General features: G+C 37.0%; 1 protein-coding gene across 1 annotated transcript in view; it reads right to left on the bottom strand.

Moving 5' to 3' along the window:
* Positions 1–26,397, bottom strand: part of TRHDE (thyrotropin releasing hormone degrading enzyme) — a 202,099-nt gene that overhangs the window by 81,428 nt on the left and 94,274 nt on the right. Inside the window, exons 6-7 of the mRNA XM_014879363.2 lie at positions 24,296–24,433; positions 8,221–8,286 (exon numbers count right to left, since the gene is read on the bottom strand). Of these exons, the coding sequence (XP_014734849.2) occupies positions 8,221–8,286; positions 24,296–24,433 (204 nt within the window). The remainder of the gene's footprint in view (positions 1–8,220; positions 8,287–24,295; positions 24,434–26,397) is intronic.

Below are 26,397 nucleotides of genomic sequence, written 5' to 3'. Positions count from 1 at the left end.
GACAAGAACAAAATCAGAGGAGGTAAATTCACCTTACGGGTCATGGTCAACACTGTGTAAGGCAAATTAGTTGGGGGTTAACTCTATTTGTCTCAAGAATTAATTTGTGCCAGTGAGCCAAACTGCAGAGCTACCTCCAAACTGAAAAACAGCTTTTATCAGAGCAGCTGTCAAAACACTGCAACGCCAGCTAAGAAAAAAATTTGAAACAGGCTTTTCCTGGACAACTATGCCAAACCAATGCTTCACTTTTGTGGTGATGGGAGGCCATGAATTGAGGGGAACAAGCAGTTGGAGGTAGCCTTGAGAAAAGAAGAACAGTGGTTTTTCTAAGCCACTGTCCTGTCCAAGGATGTGCCAAGTATTATGAAAGAGAACTGGACAGAAATACACAGTGGTGATTTCAGAATATAGCTAAGAGAAAGATTATCAGTGCATCACATTTAAGGGGAACAAAAATTATATTTTGAAGTGTATTTCTGTAAAAGCGATGTTCAAATGTTCTTTTCAAATGTTTAAGTAATGGTTGGTAGTGACATTTCTCATCAAAAAGCTAATTTTTACAGTAAATTAGTTAACCTTCATTAGAAATTATGTGTGGATACTGCATTCAGAACTGAAGCAGACTAAACTCAGAAGTTTCAAGTAATAATAAAAACTATCATAAATCAAAGAAAGGGAAATAACATTTAACTTCAGTTTTTTAAGTGTCCACATGGGACTACCATGAGGTTTAACTAATCCAATTATAATTCCCACCTGCTGCTGCTTTGAATGAACTTTTGTGTAACCCTGTTTAAAATGCCTACTACTAGGAGCTTCTTAGCTAGCTTCTAGTTCAAAATCACAAATAGGTAAAAAGAAGTTAAAAAAAGCCTGAAAGTTGTGCAACATACTTCAAAGCCATCACACAAAAATTCATTTCAGCTGTGTTTTGCCTTCTCTTGGGGTTACTATCTCAGTCAACACATAAAATCCTAGGGAAGGAACTCGGTGGAATCCTATCACTGTACACCAGCTGAAATTACAGCTCTTAATTTCCAAAAGATACATTTAGACTTTTTTCACGTACAACAGTGATATAATGCTGACAAACCAGCAGCAACTGGAAAATAGCCAGTCACTATGTCATATCTACAATTAAATCATTATGTCTAAACAGCAAGCTGTAACTACTAATCAGAAAGAGAGAAACTGGAACCACACATGGAAATAAATCTTAAATTTCTCTGGAGCCAATAATGCTGAATGGGCCACATAATTATAGCATTTTACTTTGTCCTTTTCCCTTTGTAATTCATGATACTCCCATTGATGCTAACAATAATCAGATCAGCAGAACTGATATTTCTGGCATTATATGGACCAATGGGAGTTTTAGCATTGATTTTGCAGGAGAAAAATTAGGGCAATGTTGAGAGTATCCCATCCATGGTATTAGAAGTATAACATTCATTTAGAGGATCTAGACAGGATCTGTGCCATGTTATATGCAGGCTGAGATACAGGAGAACCAGTAAAAGAAAGCAGGTAAGAGCCATCATTAAGTCAATTCAGTTAGCATGGTCCACCTTGTGAACTAAATCAGGCATTGTCCTATGTAGAAAACACTGGGTACTTGCATAATTATAAAATCTGGTAAAGGTGCGCACACAGAACAAAAGAAAAAAAGAAGGAAAAGAAAGGAAAAATAGAATTAACTTTAGCATTTCTCAAAAACTTTACATTCAAATTTTGCACCTTCAAACACAATTTTCCTTTAAGCAGTATCATTCTGCTACACACAATATATTCAAATACTCTTGGAGTTAGAGAAGAATTTCCATTTTTGGAGTGGTAAGTCTGGCCATTACTATGCTATACATCTTTAACACTTTCAAAGACAAAAATATTGTGACACAACAACTTATAGAAATTTCTTATGCAAGAAACTGACCTACTGTCTTTTACTGATCTATATAAGTAAAAGTGGAAAAAGCTACAGGAATTCAGTTCATAATACTGAATTCCTTTAACAAATGTAAACTAAAATCCAGAGTGATGTAAATTAGAAGCAAAAGAAATGCTGAAGGGGCAAAAAAGGTGAAAGATGCTAACCATCTCATATGATATGCAGTGTAGAAAACAGTGATGTCAGCTCCTATGAGATTTCCAATGCTTTCTGAAGTCCTCCCTTTAACATGCTCAAGTTCTCCAGCTGACAATTCTCAGATAAAGGGATTCATAGGAACTAACTCAGACAATTGCCAAAACATCCATGGTGATACTTTGATGTTCACCAAGGTCATATACTCTGCTCTTCTAAACCAGTGAAGGTGGGTCCAGAATCAGCTGAAAAGTACTTTACTCAACATCTAGTAAATGCACCAGCTGCAACACCAGAGCTGTAAAGATGCTCCTCCTGGGCAGCAAAAGCTACATCCTTTGAATGAGCAAAGGAAGACTCCAGGTAGTTTCATGTGCATTGTTGATCTGAAGACAGCGTTGCAGTTCACTGCTTCACTGACCTTGATCCTAAGATGCCTGATATTTTGTTTGTCTTTGCAGATTTTTTATGTTTCTACAGAAAACTCTTGAAAAGAAGTCTCTAATGATGTCTCATTAAAGATAGCAAACAGCTAACTGTTACAAATTGGTAATAAAGATATAATAAGTAGGTATTAAATGGTACACTGTTTAATACACTATGTAAAAAATAATTATCATATAATACCATGGAAATAGATGAAAATATTTAATGCATTAGTATTTCACGCACGCTCTAGGTGTCTAAAAAGCAGGAAAAAGCAGTGGGGATGAAAGGCAGTTTATATAGCCAGCAATAGTAGGAAGTGACTGAAATCTGAACCTTGCAGTATTTAATAGCCTGAACACCACACTTCCCCAGACAGCTCCTGTGAAAGGCTGACCAATTTGGTTCAATACAGTGGCCACTCTACAGCCCCAAAAGAGACAGTATATATCCAGAGCACTGCATGAAAATTTTTCCAAATGTACAATGTGAAGCCTAAAAAGTAGTTAATTTATCACAGAAGCAGAGATTCCTACGGTAACTAATTCAAACTGCTGATGATGCACTAAATCAGAGTGAGTGATGAACACATACATAGCAGCAAGTGAAGTTCAAAAGGATACAGATCTATGTGATCAATGAGCTGTCACACAGCAAATGAAATGCAGTGTTGACAAACGTACAGTAATAGAGATGAGGCTCCAAAATAATCAAACCAAATATAAGAAAAATAAACCAGTGCAGAAATACCTCATTACAGCACTGGAGGTGCCTTTTTAAACACATCTACCAGACATTCAAATCACTGGTATTTCTCTCTCTATTTAATTTAAAAAAAAATAAAAACCAAGCACAGATTACTTGAAGAGATGCATTGTCATAAAGCAGCAAAATCTCCCCAAAAATGCAATCCAGTGACACCAGACATGTAAGAAACCATCTATTTCAAGCACAGAGTTGGAACAACAGCAGAAGAAAATCTCACACAGACCTAGTATTGTATTGCACATTACCACCCTGAGTGATGACTGAATGATAAGGCCAACTTACAGCTTCAACCTCTATCAATCTGTGCAGTTCAGAAACATAATCAGAGCAAGTGGTGCTGACCAAGCCTCTTCATACTCTAACCACCTTCTTACCTGATTAATAGCTTTTTGACTGAAGAACAACACCATTTTGTAAGAAGAGTACTGGCATTCAGTGATGTGCACTTCTTGAATTTTCCTGCAGCATAAGAAACTGCACATCATGAAAGATGCCAGAACTTTTACAAAGACAGAAATCACCTACTGTGAGAAGGAAGGATTTATTAGATATTTTCTACAAAAATAATAGCTGTAATTTTCTCATATGCAAGTGTTACCAGCTGTGGCTACTACTGTCATTATTCAATTATTCATTACAGCCAATAGAAATACATTCTCTTTTGCTTTTGTCTATGGAGCACTACAGTGAGAATGTTCTGTCTGTAACTAAATGTGTTTGAAATGTCATATGATTCAAGACATCATATCTTTGAAGGGCTTTTCAAAAATCATACCTTCACTAGTCTCTTGGATGCAGCTTTATTGTGGAACTGCCACACTATAATCAAATGGCCTTTCAAGTATATTTACCATCATAGGAACAGGCCAGTTTTTCTTGACAGATATAAATCTCTACAAAGACATCTACACTGTAAAAATGAGCATTTCTACCAGAATTTTAGTTCCTTGCAGACTCCTTAACGGAACAGCTTGCTGAACAGTTACAGATCACATGCACATTTGTACATTTCCTTCAGATCATATTTATTGGTAAAAAATATCCACCAAAGAGCCTCATTCTCCTCCATCAACTTTCTCTTCTTTTTAATACAACTGATAATTTTCTTTGACAAAAAAGGGATTTTTCACCCCCCAAGCTGTCTCAACCTGTTCTTCAAAAAGTCCACATGCCAAGTGAGTTAGAAAAAACAGGCAATTAACAAAATTAACAAATTAACAAAAAAGGTAGCAATCCTATTTGCTTCTTGCTCTAAACCTTGATTTTTCTTCTCCTTAACCCAAAGATTACCTTATCTATTATAGTGTCTCCTATAAAAAGAAAAGCTCTAATTCTTTAGGTCATAATAAGACAATGAATCATGCCTTGATTTGCATGAAACCACAAACAATGCAAACACAAATAAAGAACTACTCATTTTGGTTTATGCTACTTTAGTAAGACTTCAGAATTACTCTTTTTTATTATCTGTTAAACACTTAAGGACATAGCTAATAAGCTAAAAAGAATTTAAACAATACTGGAAATATAATAGAGTGGAGAGGTAACAGTATAGAAGGTTCCTGGAGTGTGTGGAAGTTAACTTCTAGACACAGTTGACAACTAAAAAAGCTGCTCTGCTGGACCTCTTGTTTGTGAACAAAGATTGGTGCACGATGTGATGATTGGAGGGCATCTTGGGCTCAGAAATTACGAAATGATAGAGTTTTCAATTCTTAGAGAAGTAAGGAGAGGGGTCAGCAGAATGCCACCTTGGCTGTTTATGACACTCGAGAGAGCCCCTTGGGCTTTTGCCTGAAGAGGAGTTCAGGAAGGCTGAACATGTTTAAGAAATCTTAAAGGTTCTGGAGCTGACCATCCCCACATGCTGAAAGACAAGCCAGTGAGGAAGACCACCAGGCTGCAGAGAGAGCTTTGTCTGGAGCTCAGATAGCAAACACAAGTTTATGACCTTTGGAAGAAGGGACAAGCAACTCAGGAGGACTACAAGGCCATTGCAAGGTAATGTGGGCAGAAAACTTGAAGAGCCAAAGCCAAAGGAGAACTTTATCTAGACACCACGGTAAAATACAGTAAAAAATGTTTCTATAAATATATTAGCAATAGAAGGAGGGCTGAGAATCTCCATCCTCTGCTGAATATGGGGAATAATATGGTGACAGAGGAAAAGACTGAGGTACTTAATGCCTTCTTAGTCTCAGTCTTTCATAGTAAGATCAAATGTTCTTTGGGTACCCTGAGCTGGACAACAGAGACAGAGAGAACTGAAGTACCAAACATCTGAGGGAAAATGGTCAGCAGTCTTCTATACCCCTTAGACACACACAAGTCTACCACAAGGGACAGGATGCATCCAAGGGTACTGAGGGAGCTGGCAGCAGTGCTCACTGAATCACTTTCTATCATTTACAGTAGTTCTGGCTAGCTGGATAAGTCCCAGACAACCAGAGGTTGGCAATGTGCCACTCATTTACAAGAAGGGTTGTAAGGATGATCTGAGGAATGACAGCCTTGTCAGCCTGACCTGAGTGCCAGGGAAGGTCAAGGAGCAGATTATCTTGAGTGCCATCATACAGCAGATGCAAGAGAACCAGGGCATCAGGCCCAGCCTTGCTGTAAGAAAGGTCCTGTTTCACCAACCTGATCCCCTTCTATGACCTATTTTGTGGATGAAGGAAAGGCTGTGGATTTTGTCTACCAATACTTTACTAAAGCCTTTGACACCATTTCCCACAGCATTCTCCTGGAAAAAGTAGTTGTGAAGGTCTTTTAGAACTCAGTTACTCAGGAAGCCATTACAATAACACAGGAGGAATGAACCATCAAGTGCATTTTCAGAATATCTGTTATTGGAAGAGATTTATAAGTAGTAGTAATATTCAATTTTGCTATTCTGCAAAAAGGACATTTAGTTGAGTATTAGAATTCCGTGTTGAAACAGGATTCAAGGCAACATAATTCAAAAATCCAAGTGATGGTATCAAGCTAAAGAGCTAAAATGCCTAAACCAGTGCATGACAGAAAGGGTAAATTAGTCCTCCAGTTTCCCTTAACATTAGCAAAGCTAGAGCCTCCCAAATATACAGTGCAGGAACAGTATTTTGTTAGATTTCCAAAACACAAAGAATTAAATGATTGACAGATATTTCCAACTGTATAATTTGTAGCTTATAAAAAACTTATGAACCTTATGTTTTATTTTGTTCAGCTTGAAGACATACACATGGAAAATCTCTATCTGGATTTCAAACTGGTTTTAGTTAAAATCATCATCTTCTGACTGAACTGATGCCAAGACTTGCACTAGTCAGATTTTCACAGTTAGACTTTTCATAGACTTCCATTAGCAAACAGAATGGTTTCTATTTAGAGCCAAACCAGTGAAAAGCAGAAATAATAGGAAACCATTCAAATCAAAAACCAAACTCCATTAAAACTTTATGGTAATTATGATTAATCCCTGCATAGCTATTCTTTGATCCAAACTTTTTTCTCAGTGTATTTCAGGACAACTTGCACACTGTTATTTCTGAGGCAAATATAGAAGAAAACAGAAAAAACAGAGTTTAAGATGTACAGACTAAAACTTTTCCTTTCTAAACCCCGAGTGACATATTCCATTGAGAAAAAGTGCTGCTGAATTCCTCTATGAATGGATCTGTCCAGACAAAAGTTTCTGCCTGGAGTTTGCTGGACTAAGGACTGAAGTCTTACTGTCTAAATGATATTATGGTTTTACCCTTGACATACACAAGACTTTATGAAGGAAACTTCTGATTTAAAGAGTTCTCATCTGGATGAGAAATTATCTAATTGATCTGACCTAGTATTACAACTAAGCAAATGATCAAGCTAGGTCCCATGAGTATGTTATGCTACAAGCCCTGAATATACTGTAAACTCTCCAAAAAGCTGCATTTCCTCAGCAAGTTTCCTTTCATTGCCTTTTCACTGAAAACACCTCTCTTACATGACCAATGCATTCATTTAGGGTTTTTTTTAATATATTTTATCTTCCAATTTATTTTGGTTAGAGGTAGAATTATTCTGTTAAAAAATGACCTGATCCTAGACGTAGTTTATTTAAATTTCAAAATGAAAAGCTTACTAAGAACAGATAAGATTGATTACTCCTTCCAACTTAGCATAATTGTATTTCAGGTGAACATCAATTTACTTTAAAGGACACTTCTAAGTAGCAGGCTGCATCATACATAATTCATCAATCACAGCTGCCTGTAACATGATTTACTCAAGCAGATTTCAATGGAATAGAGGGAATTGCATTGTTTTTTATGCTTTGGCTTGTTTGTTTTTAAATAGTTTACGAAACACTCATTTGTGAGAAATTATTGCTGAAAGGAGTTCATCCTTGGTAATCAGCTTGTTGAATTTCTTTCTCTTTGTATAGAAATGTTACCTCTTTAAATTTCTTTTAAAAGACAGAGTGAGTTTTCAAAACATCATTAAGGCAGAGAGCACTCCATGCTTATTAAAGATTAAAAAAAAATCTCAAGGATTTTGCTGTGGAGGAAGGGATGGCAAAAATATTTATCTGAAAAGTATTATTCATTTTAGGGCTGTTTATTCTCCAGCTGACTTATATTGTTATTATTTGTTAGACCAGCAATCAAATGCAGGTGAAGAGAAGTAGCTAATTCTTCAGCTAGTCCTTCACATAGTTGTCACATGGATAAAGTGGCTTTTATGTAGCACTCTACACAAAACTGTATGCCAGTTAAAGTGCAATCACTTTATACACCAAGAAATATAGGTGAAACTGCATCTTCAATCAAATTCAGCTTCAGGGACATGGTGATGGTCCTAAAGTAAAGAAACATTCCCAAAAATTGATGCAAATGTAACTTCAAAAGAAAAAAGAGACAAGAGAAACTGCTAGAAATACACATGTACACAAAGATGGAAATGCCTTCACTTACTTGTAAGCCCATTTGAAACACAGAGTGACCCATAAAGTTAGCCAACATTCGAATCAGAGCTGCACCCTATGGGAAACAATAGAGAAACAAAGTTACCAGTTTTGAATGCCAATGTAGCACAATAAAAACCCTCAGAAACAGGCATTTCCACCCAACACTAATATCCCTGAAAGCTGTAACTAATACAATCTTTATTTGTGCTAGAATGAAAAACAGAGAGAAAAGATAATGTAAATGCCTACTAGGAAAGGTGAGGAGGCAAAGTGATATTGTTAATATCCTGCCCCATATATTGAATAAGGCACAAGTCAAACAACACACTCTCCCCACTGCTGGAGCATGAATGTGTCAGCTCCACAGGTGACTGACCCCAACCCTTCTATGCACTCAACAGAAATGCTCAGTTTTAAATGAGAGCAAAGAAATAGTGTCAACTGCAAATTCCACCTCAGTGATTATTCATAATACTATAATAATAATAATAATAATATTATCTCCATTACACTATTGTACATCAGGATTCAGTGATACTACTTCCCTTTATAACAGCCTTCAAGATCTGGTGACTAAAAGTAAATAATTTCCATAAGAATTTTATAAGACATGGAGATATATATATACATATATATATTTGGCTTATTAATAGTCAGGTTATTTTCCAGACTGTCATGCAAAGATGTAAATACTTGTACAGCACTCTTTCTCTGCTTATAGCAATTCTTACCCTCTTCCCCTTCAGGTAAAGCATAGAGATCTAAAAGACAGGTGATTCTAATTCTCAGTACTTGCTGCAACAAACAGAGATACTTGCAAGGGTAGCCTTTTTTTTTAATCATCCTTTTTGTGTTTCCTCACTCACTCTCAGAAAAACAATTGCTGTGTATTTTCCCTTTGCACAAGTGCTCTATTTCAAGCAGAAATAACTTCACAGATCTGACGTGACCATTTAGCTATAAAATCCTACTTTATAATATAATTTCAAGACAACCAGTCTCCCAGTATTTAAATGTTATACTTAGTACTGACCACCATACAAGAGGGAGGACACTTGTGATTGCAAATCCACGAATTAAAGGCTTTAAGAAAACATGATGCTAGAACTCATGTCATCTCACTTCATCTCATCTAGAGATGAAGCTCCAGGAATTAGGATAACATTCAATTAGACAATAATAAAAAAAAGAGCAACATTACATAGGTTCAAAATTTTACAGATTCTAAAGCCAAAAGGACTATTACAACATTTATTCTGCATTAATAGACATCAAACAGTAATTTAGGCAAAACCCTCTATGGTTTCTTTTTCTATTTTAGAAAATTCAAGACCAGAATAATGTTACAGAGTACTATATAATATGCCACAACTACTATCTATTCTCACAGTGAAATTATGCACCTTTTTGCTAACTGGAAGATATCTAGTTTCACTGACTTGAATATATCTAGCTTCAGCTTTCAAAACAAGGCTTTATGCTTTTCCTGCTAAATTAAAGTTCAAGGTAGTTTGGAAATTTAACTGTTGTCCAATTTTTAGATCATTTTACACATGTTCCACTTATTTTTTAATACAGTGACTATTTTTAAGTACTGAATGTATTATCTGCAATAACACTTGAAATAACTACATAAATCAAAAATATTTGCAAATTATTAGTAAGTTGTAAGAAAACATAAGTATTTCATATAGGCAGCAATAACAAATATTACACAGGTTGCAGAGTAACTGAGCTGCTTTTAGGAATTGAACAGTGAATAAACCAAACATGGTGTTTGCATTATTAACACTAGGATATGTTGTTATGGTGGTATATAATCTTACTGGAAGACAAATCACGTCTGGAACACATAGCAGAATTGGAAATAACACCTTTCAAAACAGATTATTACCTGAGCAGACAAGACCATAGGTCAGGAAACATTATTGCCCTTATATTACTAGAGGAACGGAATGAGTAAGGTTCTCAGAGACATTTAAGCAGATAAACAGCAGATAAATCTGTTTAAGCAGATAAACAGAAGATTTTTTTAAAATCTCATAAATAGATAAATCCTACTTATTCTGTAAATAACTTGGGCAGGGCAATCCAAAACATCTGTAGCAGAAACAAAAAAACCCATAAAACAAAACCCTCTACAAGAAGACATTTTCCATTCATCACACATCCCTTTTCCTACTCAATATTTAGGGTTCCAGGATGCCCTGGTTTCTTTCTCACAGTTTCAATTTCACATAGTAACAAAAGACATGTTTTTATATAAGCACCTTGACTCTACTGAATCATATAATATAATCTTGCCCATAGATTTTTTTTCTTTTATTCTATCCAGAGACCAAGAACTATCATATACATGTAAAGAAATTATAGAATTCCCCTCATAAGTACCATTTAGACACATGTTGGATGGACTATGGCTGGCCATTATACAGCAAACAAAATAAAACAGCAAGCAAAGAATGAATGGAGAGTCAAGGCACAAAGGCAGGACTAATCTCTCAAGATAGATGTCCTCTCAGAGCTACTTTAGAAGTACTTTCTACCAATTAATTATCTTCAGGAAGCCCAAAAAACCCTACTTACAGCTTGCAGAACAACAGGCTTGTCACAGTTCTGCCATCTTCCCCACTCAGGCAAAGTAAATACTTTCTTGGCTTGTTTTCAGGAAGGGAATGGATTCGAAAAGCAAAAGAAACCCTAAGAGGTGGAAAAGTGTCTTGGGGAGATGGGAGAAGAAACAGGAGGAAATGAAGCCCTCAGTGTGGAGGGGAAAGAAATTTCACCTTTCCTGAACTTTTGAGAGTAGGTAGAACAAAGAACAGTGATACACTCTTAAGAAAAGCAGAAGCTTTCAACACGTTCACAGCTCTGGGAAACAGAGCAGGATAAAGCAGCAAACACTGGCACTCTGACTAGGGAGGAAGCAAAATGGTTTGCAGGCAGAAGGATAAAAAGCAGGAGTAACTGGCATAAAGAATGGCTTACTAAAAGGAGGAGCCTGGAAAATGACCCTGAACAAAGGGTAGTGGGAGGTGAAGAAGTTATGTGCAATAAGTTCAGTTATAGGGAAAAGCAGAATACATAGCTTTTGGGGTCATGTGAATGGCCCAACGTTCTGACATTCCCACTGCCTGTCTGCCTGGCAAGCAGCAAAGTAGATGGAGCCCAGAGGACTTCTGCTGCTCTACCTTCTGTAAGCTTCTCTGACCTAGACCTAAACCGACAGAAAAATCCCAACAAATCTGTCCTGCTGCAGGAGATGCCCTTTGAAACCTATCAGCACCACTCTCTGAACACCCTGACATGCAAGAAGCCTGCTCCCCACTCCATTCTCAGAGCCACTTCTGCTCTGCCAACCTTTGTCCAACAGAGCAACCACAAAGGATGTCTTGAGAAGCGAACTTGCCTCTCCTAATGCACAGAATGACTGTTTATTGATGATTTAAGTGCTTTCCTCCAGGCAGTGGATGACTCAGTACCTTGTCAAGAGGTAAAGCACGTTGGTTTAAGAGGTCTAGTGGAAAGCAATTCTTCCCTATTCAAAAAAACATACCTAGTTCCTGCCAGTGCAAAATCTGACTCGCCGTAAGCCATTGTACCCTATCTTAATATGTCTACCCAGACAAACACACTAGTTATTCATCCAGTGATTAATGGCACTACCTGGGTCTGGTGAAGCACTGCTCATTAGCAGATCTCACAAGTGCTCTCTAAGATTAATGCCAATATCCTGCAAATTAAAAGGAAACTGTGGCACACTTGCCAAAGATGGCCCAGCACACTCCTCATATAACCTATGATACAGTTGAATCTTTCTCAGCCTTAGCATTGTAACTCCACTGCTATAGGAAAGGAAAGTAGAATATGTTGACTACTTCATGGAAATTAGATGCATACAGCCCTTTTTTGCAAAGTGCTCTTGGGAAAAGGCTCACTCATGATCAGTGAGCCAACACTGTCTGAAGGGATGAAGTTTATGCACTTTCTCCTCCTGAAGAAACTTGTACACTCACAACATGGTAAAGACAATCCATAACCAAATCAGGAGTAGAATTCCTTTCAGTATGCAAATTGAACATGTCTTTGAAATCTACAAAATGCAGAGCCAAGCTAAGGTATTCAGTCTGATTCTCTCCATGCAGTCTAATTCTCTCCATGCCAACATAAAATAATGTGATTGCACCCTTGATCCCAGATTAGTTTTAACTAATTTTTAAAGACCCACTCCTACATCTTGATCCTCTTACGTCATTACAGATCAGAATTAGTGTATGTCAGTTTAATTCTATGACTTATTGAATGTCTCCATTTTATTATACTTGAATTCCTTAATTAATTGTTTCACTTGCAATTTGCATCTTGTAGAAATCTTTTAAAACAAATGATAGTACCAAATGGAATTTTATTTAACAGGAAAGAAATTACGTCTTAAGTATGTACTCATAAAAACATGAGTACTACTACTACTGCTACTACACAGTACTGCTACAGAGCCACACAGGACGAGATACACTTAATCCAATGCAGGTATCTCTAGCACCTGTGACTATAATCACTTTAGTTATTTAGAATTCCCTTACAGTCAATGAGCTTTACAAGTCACCTCTGGGTGTACTTTATCTAATCTTAATGTAAACCTCAGATCAGGGGAATTCTACTCTAAAAGCACCTATCTCTTGTAATTCGCTCCAAAAGCAGGCTTGAGTGATTAGGTCACATATACACATCTGTGTGCCCCAGACATCTAAAATGCAGGGAGATGAACTCAACTGCACTGTCCAAAAAGGCCATACAGAGATTGATTCCCCATTCTGGGGGAACTCCTGAATTGTGGAGGAACAAACCTGATGTGATCCTTTTGTAAATACAGTCAAATAACAAAAATTATATCTTGCTTTATTCTACATGCCATACTTTTATATAAAAAGACTAGCAAGGGTAGGTATTCAACAGAAGGCCCAGGAGAGAGGACAGAGTGATTGCTAGCTGAAGGTAGATGCTCTACACTGAACAGATAGCAAAGAAGAGCACTTGAAATAAGGAACTGGTCAAGCAGTTGCAGGGAAGGGAAAAATATAGAAGTCAGCAGACAGGGACAAGACACCTTATGTGAAGAGATACAAATGAACTACAAATTCCTTCAGCATTATTTTTTGAAGAACCAAAACTTATGCCATTATTCTAGAAAGTTCTCCTGAGAGAAAAAACGTCAGCAACACAAAACAGAAACCATGAACTACAGCTGACTTTTTGTAAGGGCAAAATAATCGATTGTTCTGTAAATGCATTAGAGTGGGGGAAGGAAAAGAGATCATAATAGACTGACCTAGAAAACACACAGCTCTTCTATCCTCCTTCCCATAAAATTTTTCATGTTTTCCTGCAATATCAACTTCTTTTTCTTTATTGCTGTGCTTTTGTGTGCTTCACTGTTTTTGTTTTAACCATAGGATTGAGATTCATCTGAGTGCACATGCCTACATTGTAGCTAAGTGATGCTTACTCAGTTGTACACAGCTGAGGCAGCTGCCTACACCTCCTTTAAAGGCAAAGGAGAGAGAAGCGAGCACTTCAGTCCATCCTGATTCATCCAAAGACGTGCATCTAAAATAGGACAGATGAACTTCACCCTAAAGATGTCTATTTATCTTCACTGACGATACAGGGAGATGGGAGTCTACTTAGTTGCAGGTGCCTACATGGTAAACATCTCAAGTGAGATGACATCAAGCTCTCTGAAGGTATTTTACCCTGTAAATTACAAAACATTAAAAAATATGAGAAAGTAAACAGTGGAAAATCACCTCCTCAAGTTTGTGAAGGCAAGATACAGCATCTTACAGGCTTACCTATAAAATTATGTCATGTAACACCAAGTATCAATCAGAATAATTACACAGACCTCAATTTATCTCTTCTTCACTGAATGTCCACCTTGCCACCCTTCTTTAGGAATTAAAGCTGTCTTAGTTCATAAAAATACTTTTGTGACACAAAAACTGGAATCAGGAAGGATCCTGGAAGGAAAAGCACCCCCATGCTATCCAAGGCGTAAGCAGGGAGTGAGATGCTGAGGAGGGGAACACTGGACTACTGGAAAAAAATTACATAACTGAGGTTCTAAAACAGAAATCTAATACATCAATTTTCCACAAAACCTCCACCCATCCATTTTGCCTCTTCTTCTCATCAAATACATGAAACTAAAACCAACACTAAATACAGGTGATTTATTAACTTTCTTCTATTGCGCAGTAGTCAGTTCAAAATCAGTCTTGATTAATATGTATTAACACCACTTGTTTTTCAAATATAGTAGGACAGAAACAGAAGGCCTAAAGTTATTTTTCTGTGTGCTGATAAACCTGCAATTCAAGATTAAGGTTTCTCTCTAGCTAAGAGAAATGTGAATTACTCTATCTTCTGCCTCAATTACACTGAATTGTATTCATACTATTAGAACTATTGTTATCAAGTTCTTATAATCACCTTCCTTTTCACTGATTAAACAAGACTCAGACCACATACAGGCTCACACAAAGGCATCATTCTTTCATAAAGACCTCCTGATTTAAGATGAGAATCAATATATAAAATTTAATGTCTACTAGTTTATACCTGATGTATACTAGTATTGGTGGCTTTTAATCAATCCATATGTACATATTAAATAGTTCTCTCAAATTATTTCCCCTGAGCTCTAGGTGACCTGCCTTGTCAAAAACTTGTTTTAAATCCATTGTCTACTTACTCTCCCCTCAAGAACTCCAGCTGGGTAGCAAGAACGAATTCCCCTTTGCAGCAGTGATGACCAGGCAAGATCAACATATTAATCCATGTGCTCAGTTATCTTACCCTTTTTACCCTATAGAGTCCCCATCTCACTGGAGGAGGAAGTAAACTCACCAGCCTACAGCTCCCAGGCAATTCTCTGGCACAGCAACTATCTGCTAGGATGGTCTACATCCCACTGTCAGAAGTTCTGCAGCTCTATATCTGGTCATCCTCAGAAGATGCAGATGGATGCCACTCAGATCTGCAAACTTTCTGCAAACTGCAAACTCACAGTTCTTTTAGCCAGTGTTTCCCACACACCCACCTCAAACTGATGATGTCTGCAACCTGTTACAAAGAATAAACTGAGCATGGGAATTAACCTGTTCTTCAGCAGGAACGTCCAACACAAAAAATTCATTGCACCCCCTTGGCATAGCCTTAATCCTTAAAAATCTCCTTTTACACTTTGACCGTGATATAGTCCCTCATTAAATAAGCCAAAGCCATACCTGTTGCCTAGAGTCAAGTCAGGCATATACCACCTCACCAGAATCAGCTAAAAACAGAGAAGAACTTCCAATTTTTGGCTAACATGTTTTAAGTACTGGTTGAAATGTATCTATTCTTCATGAAACATACAAAGAAGGATTTTCTTTTAGAACTGTGAATGTAATAAAAGCAGCATACAAGTTGTGGGTTTTTTTCTTTTAAATGTTGAACATATTTTTACAGTTCTCTGTCAAATAGAAGCTTAAGGACATCCACAATCAAATGGGCTCTTAAGTAAGTGAGCATCATTTCATTTCAGCCTAAAGTTCCTGAATTCATACATTATTCTTTACTTCTCAAAATCTTGGGTAATTCTGTGAGTCTAAGTTCATTTCAAATATTAGAAGAGCATGTTACCAAGCACTTCTACAAAGAATGCACATTTTGCACTTTAATTTTGTGAACACTAGCCAACAAGTAATATCCAAGTCACATTTTTCAAAATAATCATTCTTTGTTGGTACTACACAACCACAGCTGGATATCCCATGAAATTTAGTTTATTGGTAAAAACACAGCATGAATTAAAGCAAAAGAATAATGTACATCAAACATGTAGCAAAAATTTGACATTTAAAAAAGAATTACATAAAATTAAAGCAAAAACAACAAAACTAAACATGTTGAATCTTAGAGATATTTAACAGAAAAGAAATACGTTTTGACTAAGTTACATCTGCAGAATTTGCTTAAACCTAGACAGAGTTTAATGTATGTAAATGAATTATTTAAAAAGGTGGTTAACTGATCTGCTGTATGACACTAAATGCAGTGAATTTATAGAACTCTCCCATATGAACTGTGTAAGCACTTTCAAACACAGGTATTGCACTTCAGCTGCATTTCCTTAAGCAAACATATTCACTGCATGCTCTCCTTTTTTTCATTTTCCCACAAAGGGAGAAGTCCAGCCATTTCTCAGCTCCCATTCAGAAAGTTTTGCTGAAATGTATTTGACTTTCCTACCGTTATCATCTGAACAGTCTTTTCTCTTATGTGGTCTTACTCTGACAATTACAGAACAAGAGTGTCCTATTCATGACATCAGTTACAACATGATCCTGTTGCAGGCTCCAGAGACCTTTGCTAAAGTACTTCTATCAGGTTGTAACAGCAGAGATAATTGCAAAGGCTTCTCTGGAATTCTTCAACTGTCTCTATCAAAACTATCTCATCTCTGAGAACTGCGTAAGTACCCACTGAGAAATTATTTTCAGGGAATTAATTAGATTGTATCATGAGTCACCAGCACTAAATTCCTCTTTCATTTTCAGAAACTGAGCACTGTAATACAACAGCATACGCTATTTTCTGTATTCTCCAATGGCACCTCCAAATATTACAAGAAAAAAATGAAGCTTAACGCAAGTGAATTTGATAAATGCAAATGCTTCCTTATTTGATTAGGGTAACAGAACATACTTGTTTAAATGAGTAAACATGTGCCTATGATTTCCTCCCTGTGACAGAAATGTAAAATGTTTAATTTAATTCCTAGAGGCTTTGTTTTGGATAACCCACATAAAAGCCATGGGAACAAGTCCAGAAGGAGATAGGTGCATGCAGATCATGCAGCATACTGGTACCAAATGTCACAATATGAGACTATCCTGACAGCCCTCGGCCCAGGCAATCACTCAGTGATGCACTGAAGTACCTTAAGCACACAAGCTACACAAATAAATTCCACAACCTACACACATAAAGTTGAACATCTCTGTACTTCGCTGATTGTGGCTCTGGGTGGTTCCCCTGCACTTGGCAAGAATTGTTAAAAATTAAGGGACCATATTTGTTAAAAGAAGCTCAGACAAAACCATCCCTATTTGATTTTAATGATACAGACTAGAAAAAAAAAGTTTATCTTCTTTACTTTTTAAAGCAACAGAATTTCCAATTTATATTTGCTTATCAAGCAATGCACACTCACAAATTAACATGCTGTTAATATTCAGCAATAAAACCAGGACATATTTTAGTAATGGCTTTTAAAACTTTATTAACAGCACAGGTAAACCAGTATTTTTCAAATCAGCAAATATACCTACAAACTTGTAATGTATTTATTAAATCCTCAGAGATGCATAAAGGCACCTTATGTTGTTTTCACAGAATGAAAGGCCATTTATCTAACGCCAAAACATCACTGAAAAAGCAACATTATATTCAAGGAGAGCTTTTCACTTGGAAACCATAATCATTTTCTATTCTGACAAACACAGCTGTTCTAGGGCTGGATAATACCAAAATGGTGAGATAGTAAGACGGCTATGGTGAAATGCTTGTTTTAGTCATAAATTCCATTGCAAATTTTAGGAACATGACACAAAGAAGAAAATGCAGGGGTATATGACCATAACTAATCATATTCTTCAGCTGGATATTGTCACATCATTTTCCTTGAATAATAAAATGTTATCCATTGCCCAGATAAAATGCTATTGTGACTCAACTTACAACAGGAATTTTACTTGGCCTCACCACCAAAATCCCTCTTACATTTTCTGACACCAGTGACAAGGACAAAGGAACATTATGCTTTTTATCAACTGCCTTTATATGAAAACCTTCAAGAAAAATTAATATTCTTTTTTAGTTCACTAAATACCACGTAAGAATCTCAATCCATTTGCCTAAGACTGATTTGCATCTATAACTAAACCTGTCCTTCTAATTTCTCTTTTGTAATACCTCCTTTAAGCTTCATAAGTTACCCAGTACTTAAACATACCTTTATAAAGAACAGCAGCAACAACAACAAAACAGGGTGCCAGAGGTTTTTCTAGAGCGTCCCCTTTTGAATAGAAATCTTACAGGACCATATTTTAACCAAAATATTGACCATATTCTTATGTAAAGCTTTTCATTCCTTTTACTCTATTTCATTAACTCAAATTTATTTTCTATTTCTAATTCTTACCATTTCTTCCAAGTTACTTTAACGCTTGTAACTGTTGCTCTTCTGTTATTGATCTAAACCAGCATGGGTATCAGCGAAATCAGCCCTTACCTGTACACTGGCATTGTTTTTTGGACTCCTCCAGTGAAAAAGAAAGAAAATACCTGTAACTTTCTGCTTTGCCCTTTGCTGAAAATGATCATTACAAAGAAGAAACAGAGGCAGAAAAGGCAAGTGCATGTCAAGTGCAAGTACCTCCATGTACACCTGCCTTTATGTCTCTATTTTAAGCCTGAAAATATCTGAGACACAGATTCACTATTTTGTTCCTTCTAATGGTTTCCTGTTGGGGAAGAAAGGGTGGCAGGACACAGTGTCTAGACCCACTGCTGCCATTTCTGCTTCAATCATCTCCTCCAGCCCTTAGGAGCTGCCATTTGCCACTACCTTTCCATGGGAAACAGGCAAGTTTGTACCACAACAGGTCCTGTCTCCCCGATGACTCTACCTTGATGGAGTGGTCTAATGAGATCTTCTTTAAAATAAAATGCTTTTATTAACATTTGTGCTCCATCTTTATTATTTCCAGTCAAATCCATATGCAATTGTCCCTGGCATGTGGAACATAACACTCCTGAAGCACTGCCCATGTGTAGCTGCTTACATGCCACACACTGTAGTTTCCATGTTTCTTCTTCAGAAAATAATACCTAGCATGCACTAACCAGTGTGAAGAGTTAAAGACTGATTGCTCCTGCTTGAGTCAGGATGGTACAAAGATGAGTTAAGAGAGTATTTTAATTATCTTGAAGTACCTGTCTAACTTTAGGTATTGGCACCCACCGGCTGAACGGGGACAGCCTCCATACTTTAGGAGAGCTCTCTGGGCTGTTCTGAACTTGAACCTGCTGGTGTCACTGACTGCATTTCAATGACTTCATACTGGGAGCAGTAACAACCTACAGCCTTTTTATCTAAACAGAAGCCATTATTTTCATTACAATATACTTCCTCTGTTACAATGCATTCGGAACGAATGGCTCCTGAAAGCACCTTCTGCAATCTGGGCAGTGACCTGCTGCACTCACAAGTCATGGAAGAAAAATCAGCACCACAAAAATGTGCACCTTTTGGACTTAATGGCACTCAAAGACGACAGCACAGCTAAATTAGGGAAAAAAAAAGAGCTCCCTCCATACCATGGCAAGCAAGTGGGTTCCAAAGCCATCTCTACTGTAATGTAAGACTTTCAACTAGTCTGATACCACGTTATGTTATCAATTCAACTAAAAGAAAAATTAAAAATAAAACCTATTTTACAATTTATAAGGATTTATCTAGTTTTTCTTTCATTGTTAATGAGCTACTCTCTTCTGTCACCTCATAGATGCACATCATCACAATTTCATTGCATTCATGAACTGGCTTTCTTATGAACTACTATTCTTGAACAAAATATGGGGTGGTGGTTTGGGGTTTTTGTTTTGGTTTGGTTTTATTTTCCTATTTTAGTGTCAATGTGCTTCCCAGTGCCTGAGGAACAGAAGTAAAAAGAATGAAGTTTTCAGAGAGGCTTTCCAGTGACTGCATTAGCCCTTCTGTTCTTCCACATTCTTGCAGAACATGCTACAGTGTTTATTTTCAAAGAGAATTACACTCAAAAGGGTGAGCAAGCTTCCAATTTCTTAAATTCTCCTTTGCCAGAATGCAGGGAAGCTGTTCCTTTTTTATTTGTGTAAAGTTTTAGCTGAACAGATCTCCTAATGCAGAATGTGGCTTTTGAGAGGAAACAGGAAGCATGGTTTCCCTTTATTACTATCAGAAATAAATCTTCCTTCCATCACTTGACACTGAAAGCAGAAAAAGGAAATTTCAAAGATGTGGCATAGAGTTAAAAAGGAAATGGAAGTTATACATACAAGGGTTTAGGAAATAATTAATTGTTTGCATTACAAAGTCAGAGCCAGTAACTGATCTCACTGCTGAGGTTAATTTAGCTTACAGGGAGGGAAAAAATGAGTATTTTTCCCTATTCCAGTCTTCCTCTTCCTTGTTTTGATTATTGTTTGTCATTTGCCAAGGCATATTCTTTTGAGGGTACTTTTATAGCTACACTCCATCATAATGGTCTTGCTTGCACTGATTGCTGCCAGAATCTTCAACCAGCACACTTCAAAGCATACAGCAGGCTGACAGAAACGACTTCAGATATCTGGCTCTCTACATCCTTTCATCCCTTCTCTTATCTGGCTGTGGCTGCTCATCTAGGGCCATAACTCCTTTAGTTCTGTCTGAGATGGTTCTCCCTCAGGTTGCTCTGGGTCTGGCTGCTCCCTTTGAGATGCAGCTGCCTTGTTTCTCCCTTTTATTAGAGCTGGTTGTTCCATGCTGATTGTTGCTCCTCATGTTATTCTTGCTGCACTCTCCTCCTCTGATGCTGCAGCTCTCCAGGGCTATGATTCCTGCTGTCAGTTATTTCTGGTGTGGAAAGGCTGTCACGCTTTTTGCTTTGATTTAACAATTCTCAGTTCTACTCTTATGTTCAACAGGCTATATTTTCTACTGCACTTGGGATATAACCACTTTTCCCGTCATCGTGGGAGGACACTATCTCACTTCCAGCTGCACTAGGAAGACATATGCACTCTCTGATGCAACTTGAGAGCCTTGAATCATCTACCAGTACTGTTTATTAATGAACTATCACGACTTCTCATTTTTCTCTACTTATTTGTGGCCCTAGTGGAGGATGACATGCTTCTATCTGAAGAATGACTAGTATGATGCTTTTCAAAGAGGCAAACTTTACCCTCAACCATTTAAGTGGAAAAACATTGTGTGCTGTCAGGCTGTAGTGTCTATTTCACTCTGCTTGTGGGATTACCTGAATGCTATTTTTCAGAGTTTTACGTCATGGATTTCTTCACACATGCAATCACCAAGGATGTGAAAGTGGAAATGAAAAATATATTCAATTCTGAGGCAATTAAATAGCACATTTTCAGTGGTCATTTCTGAAGTGTGCAGAAAAAGGCACGTGTTTAGAATGACAGCTGGGTGTCTAGCAGAGATGGGTACTTTCATGTTGTCTGATTTATGCCATATTGATGACAGTAAAGACAATGAAATAACAATGACATTCTATGACTGTCATTTCACTGAACAAAAGTTATATGGGAGAAAGTTTCATTATTTCAGTATCATGTAGAAAATTGTGAAGAGAGAATAGAGATCATATCAGCAATTCAAGGGCTCAGGGAGCACAAGATAGATATTTTTAAAAAGTTAAAAGACAATGAAAAACAAAATCCAAAATGTAGGGGACAGACTTTCTACATAGTGGTAAACTGTTAAAAAATATTTTATTTAAGACAGTAGAAAAGTCCTCACTGATGGTTTTGACCCAAAGTTTAGTAGAATCAACAGAAAAAAATCCTGACAGCTTAATATTTTACAGCAATTTAAAAAGACACTCAACCAAAGACAACCAAAAAGTCATCCCAGAAACACCAGAAATAATCTCCCTCCAGCAAGGCTCATCGTGTGTCAAGGGCTTTGTCGCACCAGAAAATATTTGAGCACATATCTGACGAAGTGAAAGCTTTCAGTGTAATTTTACAGTTTGGATTTCACTGAAATACTATTCACCACACTATTTATATTGGCAGACACTAGAGAGCTAGAGGAATAGGCTCTATTCTGAATAGTTAATAAATAACCTTATTTCCATAGCTGATTTTCAGTGTAAGCAATGCATGCATGCATACAAGATTTTGTAGGAAAGAAACAATGTAAGATGTAAGATAGGTTAAATTTGCTCTAATTTATGGTCAGAAGGAACAGTGTCAGGTGTGTCAAGGAAGGCACAGAAACACTGAAAAGAACATCTAAAAAGTAAGTCAGGAAAGTTTCTTCCTATTAAACAACAGGCCTGTATGCTGTTAATTAAAATTATATGCTTTCTATTAAACAATTAAGCCTGTATCTTAAACCAAAAGGATGAACAGCTGTAGAGAATAGCAGATAGACAAATTACCATACAGGGGAAAAACAGACTTCACAGGTGAAAGAGTGGTTATTTTAATTTCCTCACCTATGAAGGTGTGTAAGTAAATTCTTCCACTGCCATTCCCTAAGGCAGTTTGCTAGATCTGGTAACTGGGCTCAAAATTTACAGGATCATGCCATGTTATGAGCACATCCAGTGTCACCTAAGACTCAGGAGAATTGGCCACCAGAGCAGCTAAGTGGAGAGGTGCTGCTGTATCCACTGGGCATGGCCACTGTTACACTGAAAAAGGAACATTTACATAGATAGATACAAGACAAAGATTATACTGTAATCTCCACAAAAACCACACTGATCCTATTAGCCTACTTAAACATGTATCAGTATACAAACATGTCCTATCGTCCTATTTGTCATTTCAATGTAAATGAAAATTACTTGATGGTTGCAGAGTGTTCATAGCATTGTCATATATTGCAGTTAACTGTAAGACAGAACTATTACTGTGTAAATTAGAAAAAATAATTAGATGGAAATATGAAGATACTTATGTGAGATAAGCCTCTGACCTTACCCTGGTCTAGCTAACACCAGAAACCATGTGATTGAAAGATTTAAACAATGGGAATATTCAGTATATTAAAAGCAGCTGGCTGTTACAGCTTAATTGACCTAGAGCAATATTTTCCAAGATAGCTCAGAGATTTTTGAAATGTTACTTGGGCTCTTAAGCAACCACAGCATTTTAAAATCTTTTCCTAAGTATTTTGTGTTTTTATATCACATAATAGGTACCTATTACATAGTCACATATACCTATGCACACACTCTCATTTGCCCATTCTTAAAGGCATTTGATCCTTTCACAGGAGAGGACCAAGGTGAAATTATTGAGGTCTAGGAATAACTTATGACTACAAGAGAGGATAACACCTCTTTTTCAGCCCAGAATGAGCACTGGATAAACTGCAGGTTCAGACACCAAAAGTCTGTTCTATGCTGCCTTGCTGCAGTCTGATGTTAGGCAGAAAATGATGCAGAAGAAAAGATTATTAGAGACAAAGGCCATAGTCAAAGAGCTCTTGCAACTGAATCATCATCAGAGAGCTCCCATACAGGAAGGCTGCAGGCACTGTGTCACACAACAAACACATTTGGCCATGATTCTCAGGAACAGTCTTATATATCATAGCCCTAGCAGAGAATAAGCACATGGTATGGTGGGAAACACCAGCTTTCAGGCCATGTGCTAACAGCAAGCCCAGTATGTCACGGAGGAGGGGAAACACTCTCACTTCTGCACAGAAGCTGTTGAATCCAGAAACTGGCCAAAAGACTTCTGAATCATTGAAAAGGAATTTAAAATTGCTTGGATTTTATACACATTCCTTCACCACACCAAAAGGCAGTTTATTCACTCTCACTGTTCAGCAATGACTTTCAGACTCTTCACTAGCTGACTGAAAAACTCTCATGCATTGAAAAACTTTATATTTAAATTTAGCCTTTGGTAAATTTTTTAGAGTTTCAATAGGACAAAAACTCCATATCCTTCTGCTTTTTAAAGCATCTAACACAATTCAGACCCTGTCACAAAATAAATAGTAATAAAAAGCCCTAAATCTTCTTACTGAATTCTGACAGCCTCCCAAGTTTGTTTAGACATTGACTAACACTTGATATGTTGAATTTAATTGGCTATAATCACTGTAGAATATTCCAAACGCATTCCACACAGATTAGTTTCCAATGTGTAGTTTCACAATTGCACTTCTTTTTCAGATGGAACATGATTTTCTTATAGCTACTGACATACCTATATCATATAGATAAGCTTAGTCTCACCTTTTTATAGGCAATCCAATCAAACACCCTGTCGATGTCTGAGGCTTGCTGCACTTCCTGGGATACTGGATGTGAACTGGCCAACCCATCCAGCAACATCACTTCATGTAGGACATCTGTCAGAAATCTCTGCTTTTCCTGAAATACAGCATATGCAGTAGTATCACAGACAAATACATATTTACAGAAATATAGAAATGATGCACAGTTACCAGAGGCAGTTGACTAAAATCAGACCACCTGCTTTGAATGCAAACCACCATGACCTCCTTGAACAGGTGTTCAGAATAGACTCCAACTTGAGATCCTTTGCTGCAAAGAAACTTGACTGAAATTAAAGAGCATTAAATGAATCAAAATGCATCCATATGTTCAGACTGGAATTCCGACTATGACTACTCATACACACAAGGGGTGGGAAGAGAGGCAAACTGGCAAAATCTTCAATCAGAAGAACAGATGCTACAAGTCCTTGAGCTCATTGCATATGCAGGTACAAAAATTTTTTACAAAGATGGGTAAATATAATTAGCACTTTTTTATTTAGTGAAGTTTAAGTTACTTGGCTCTTAGTGACAAGTTCACATAGCAGATCAGTGTGGGACAGGACAATGAAGAGAGCTCACAGCAGTGTTGCAGCAGATGCTCACACTGTCTTTCATAACTCTACTATAGAAATCCTTTCTCCTCAAGAGCTTGAGACATCTACAAACTTTGTAACTTCCATCTGAGGGAGACCATTACCATCTCTTCACGAGTGGGAAAAGAACTGCATGTAGTTAAATGACACAGTCAAAGACACTGCTACATCAGAGGCAGGTACAAATGCAAACAACATCCAACATATGCATTTGTTTCAATACCTTCTATAAATATGGATAGCAGAGGTATTGCAAAATTGCTGCCTATTTACTCTGGCAGCAACATTAATGAAATGTTCATGTATACTCTATGCATTGTGCTGCACTCATTTGTACAGTACAACTAGATGGGGCTTTTTCAGCTGAGAAATGACATGCACTTAAAACTCCTCATATTCATTCATGTAGATGTCTTTTATCCAAAACATTGTGTCAGAAAAGAAGAGCTTTATTTACTTGCTTTTTCAAGTCACTAATAAATGCAAGGAGTGAATTAAAAATTACATGAGGTTCAAATAAGCTTTTTTACCTGAAATGACATATCTCAAACTTTATCTTAATTTTAACAATTCCTGAATCAATGTCAACATACTGCCATGATATAAAGAAACTGTGGGAAATGCTGCATTTTTTTCAAAAGCCACCTTCATATTCTCAGGTAAAATACGCACACAATTACATAATAAATTCTATGTTTAATTTCCTGGGTGGCAAGGTTTTGGTATCAATGTGTTACTTTAAATTATTTTTATAAGACAGCTGAAAAGCTCTTCCAATGCTGATCCACCTAGAAATAAACCTTTATGTTAAAATTCATTAGAGCACAAGAAATGTACCTTGAGCTGACTGTATATCCAGGCAATTAAAAACACAGGGTGCAGGAAAGCCAATTACCTACACATGCTTAGTGTTCTCATCTGGCTGCATGAGGCAAGGTTTGTAAAACAAAAAGTAAGGTCTTTTTCATATCATTGCTAATTTCCAAATTTTCTCAGGTATAAGCAGTTAGTAACTGTCCTTTTTTAATGGGAAAAAAAGTGTAGAGAAACAATTATAATGACAGTCCTACTCAGGGAGAAACTGCTGAGGTGTAAAAACTGTAGATATTTTGGCAACACCTCACTCACATTCTCTATTGGCCAGTAACAAAGCCCCAGTTTCACCAAATGTATGAGATGTAACACATACAAATGTGAACACACAGACCTGTGTCCAAATTCAGGTTTGGATCCCACAAGACAAACAGTTGTATGAGTGGATTGGTACTGTTTGGAATTAACTCATTAAAAGGACCCTGGATAATCAGAAATTAATACCTTAAATACAGAACCAGAATCAAGAAAATTAGCACATGGCAAACATAGAGTGAAGCTGTAAGAAGAAATCTACAAAACATACAAAAAGAACAGGCTACATTTTGGTTCTCTATTTGTTTCTTTGGTTATGTCCTGAAGGACTGAA

This window comes from Sturnus vulgaris, chromosome 5, assembly GCF_052056855.1.
Source record: "Sturnus vulgaris isolate bStuVul1 chromosome 5, bStuVul1.hap1, whole genome shotgun sequence".
NCBI lineage: Eukaryota > Metazoa > Chordata > Aves > Passeriformes > Sturnidae > Sturnus > Sturnus vulgaris.
This window is presented reverse-complemented; position numbering and strand designations above follow the sequence as displayed.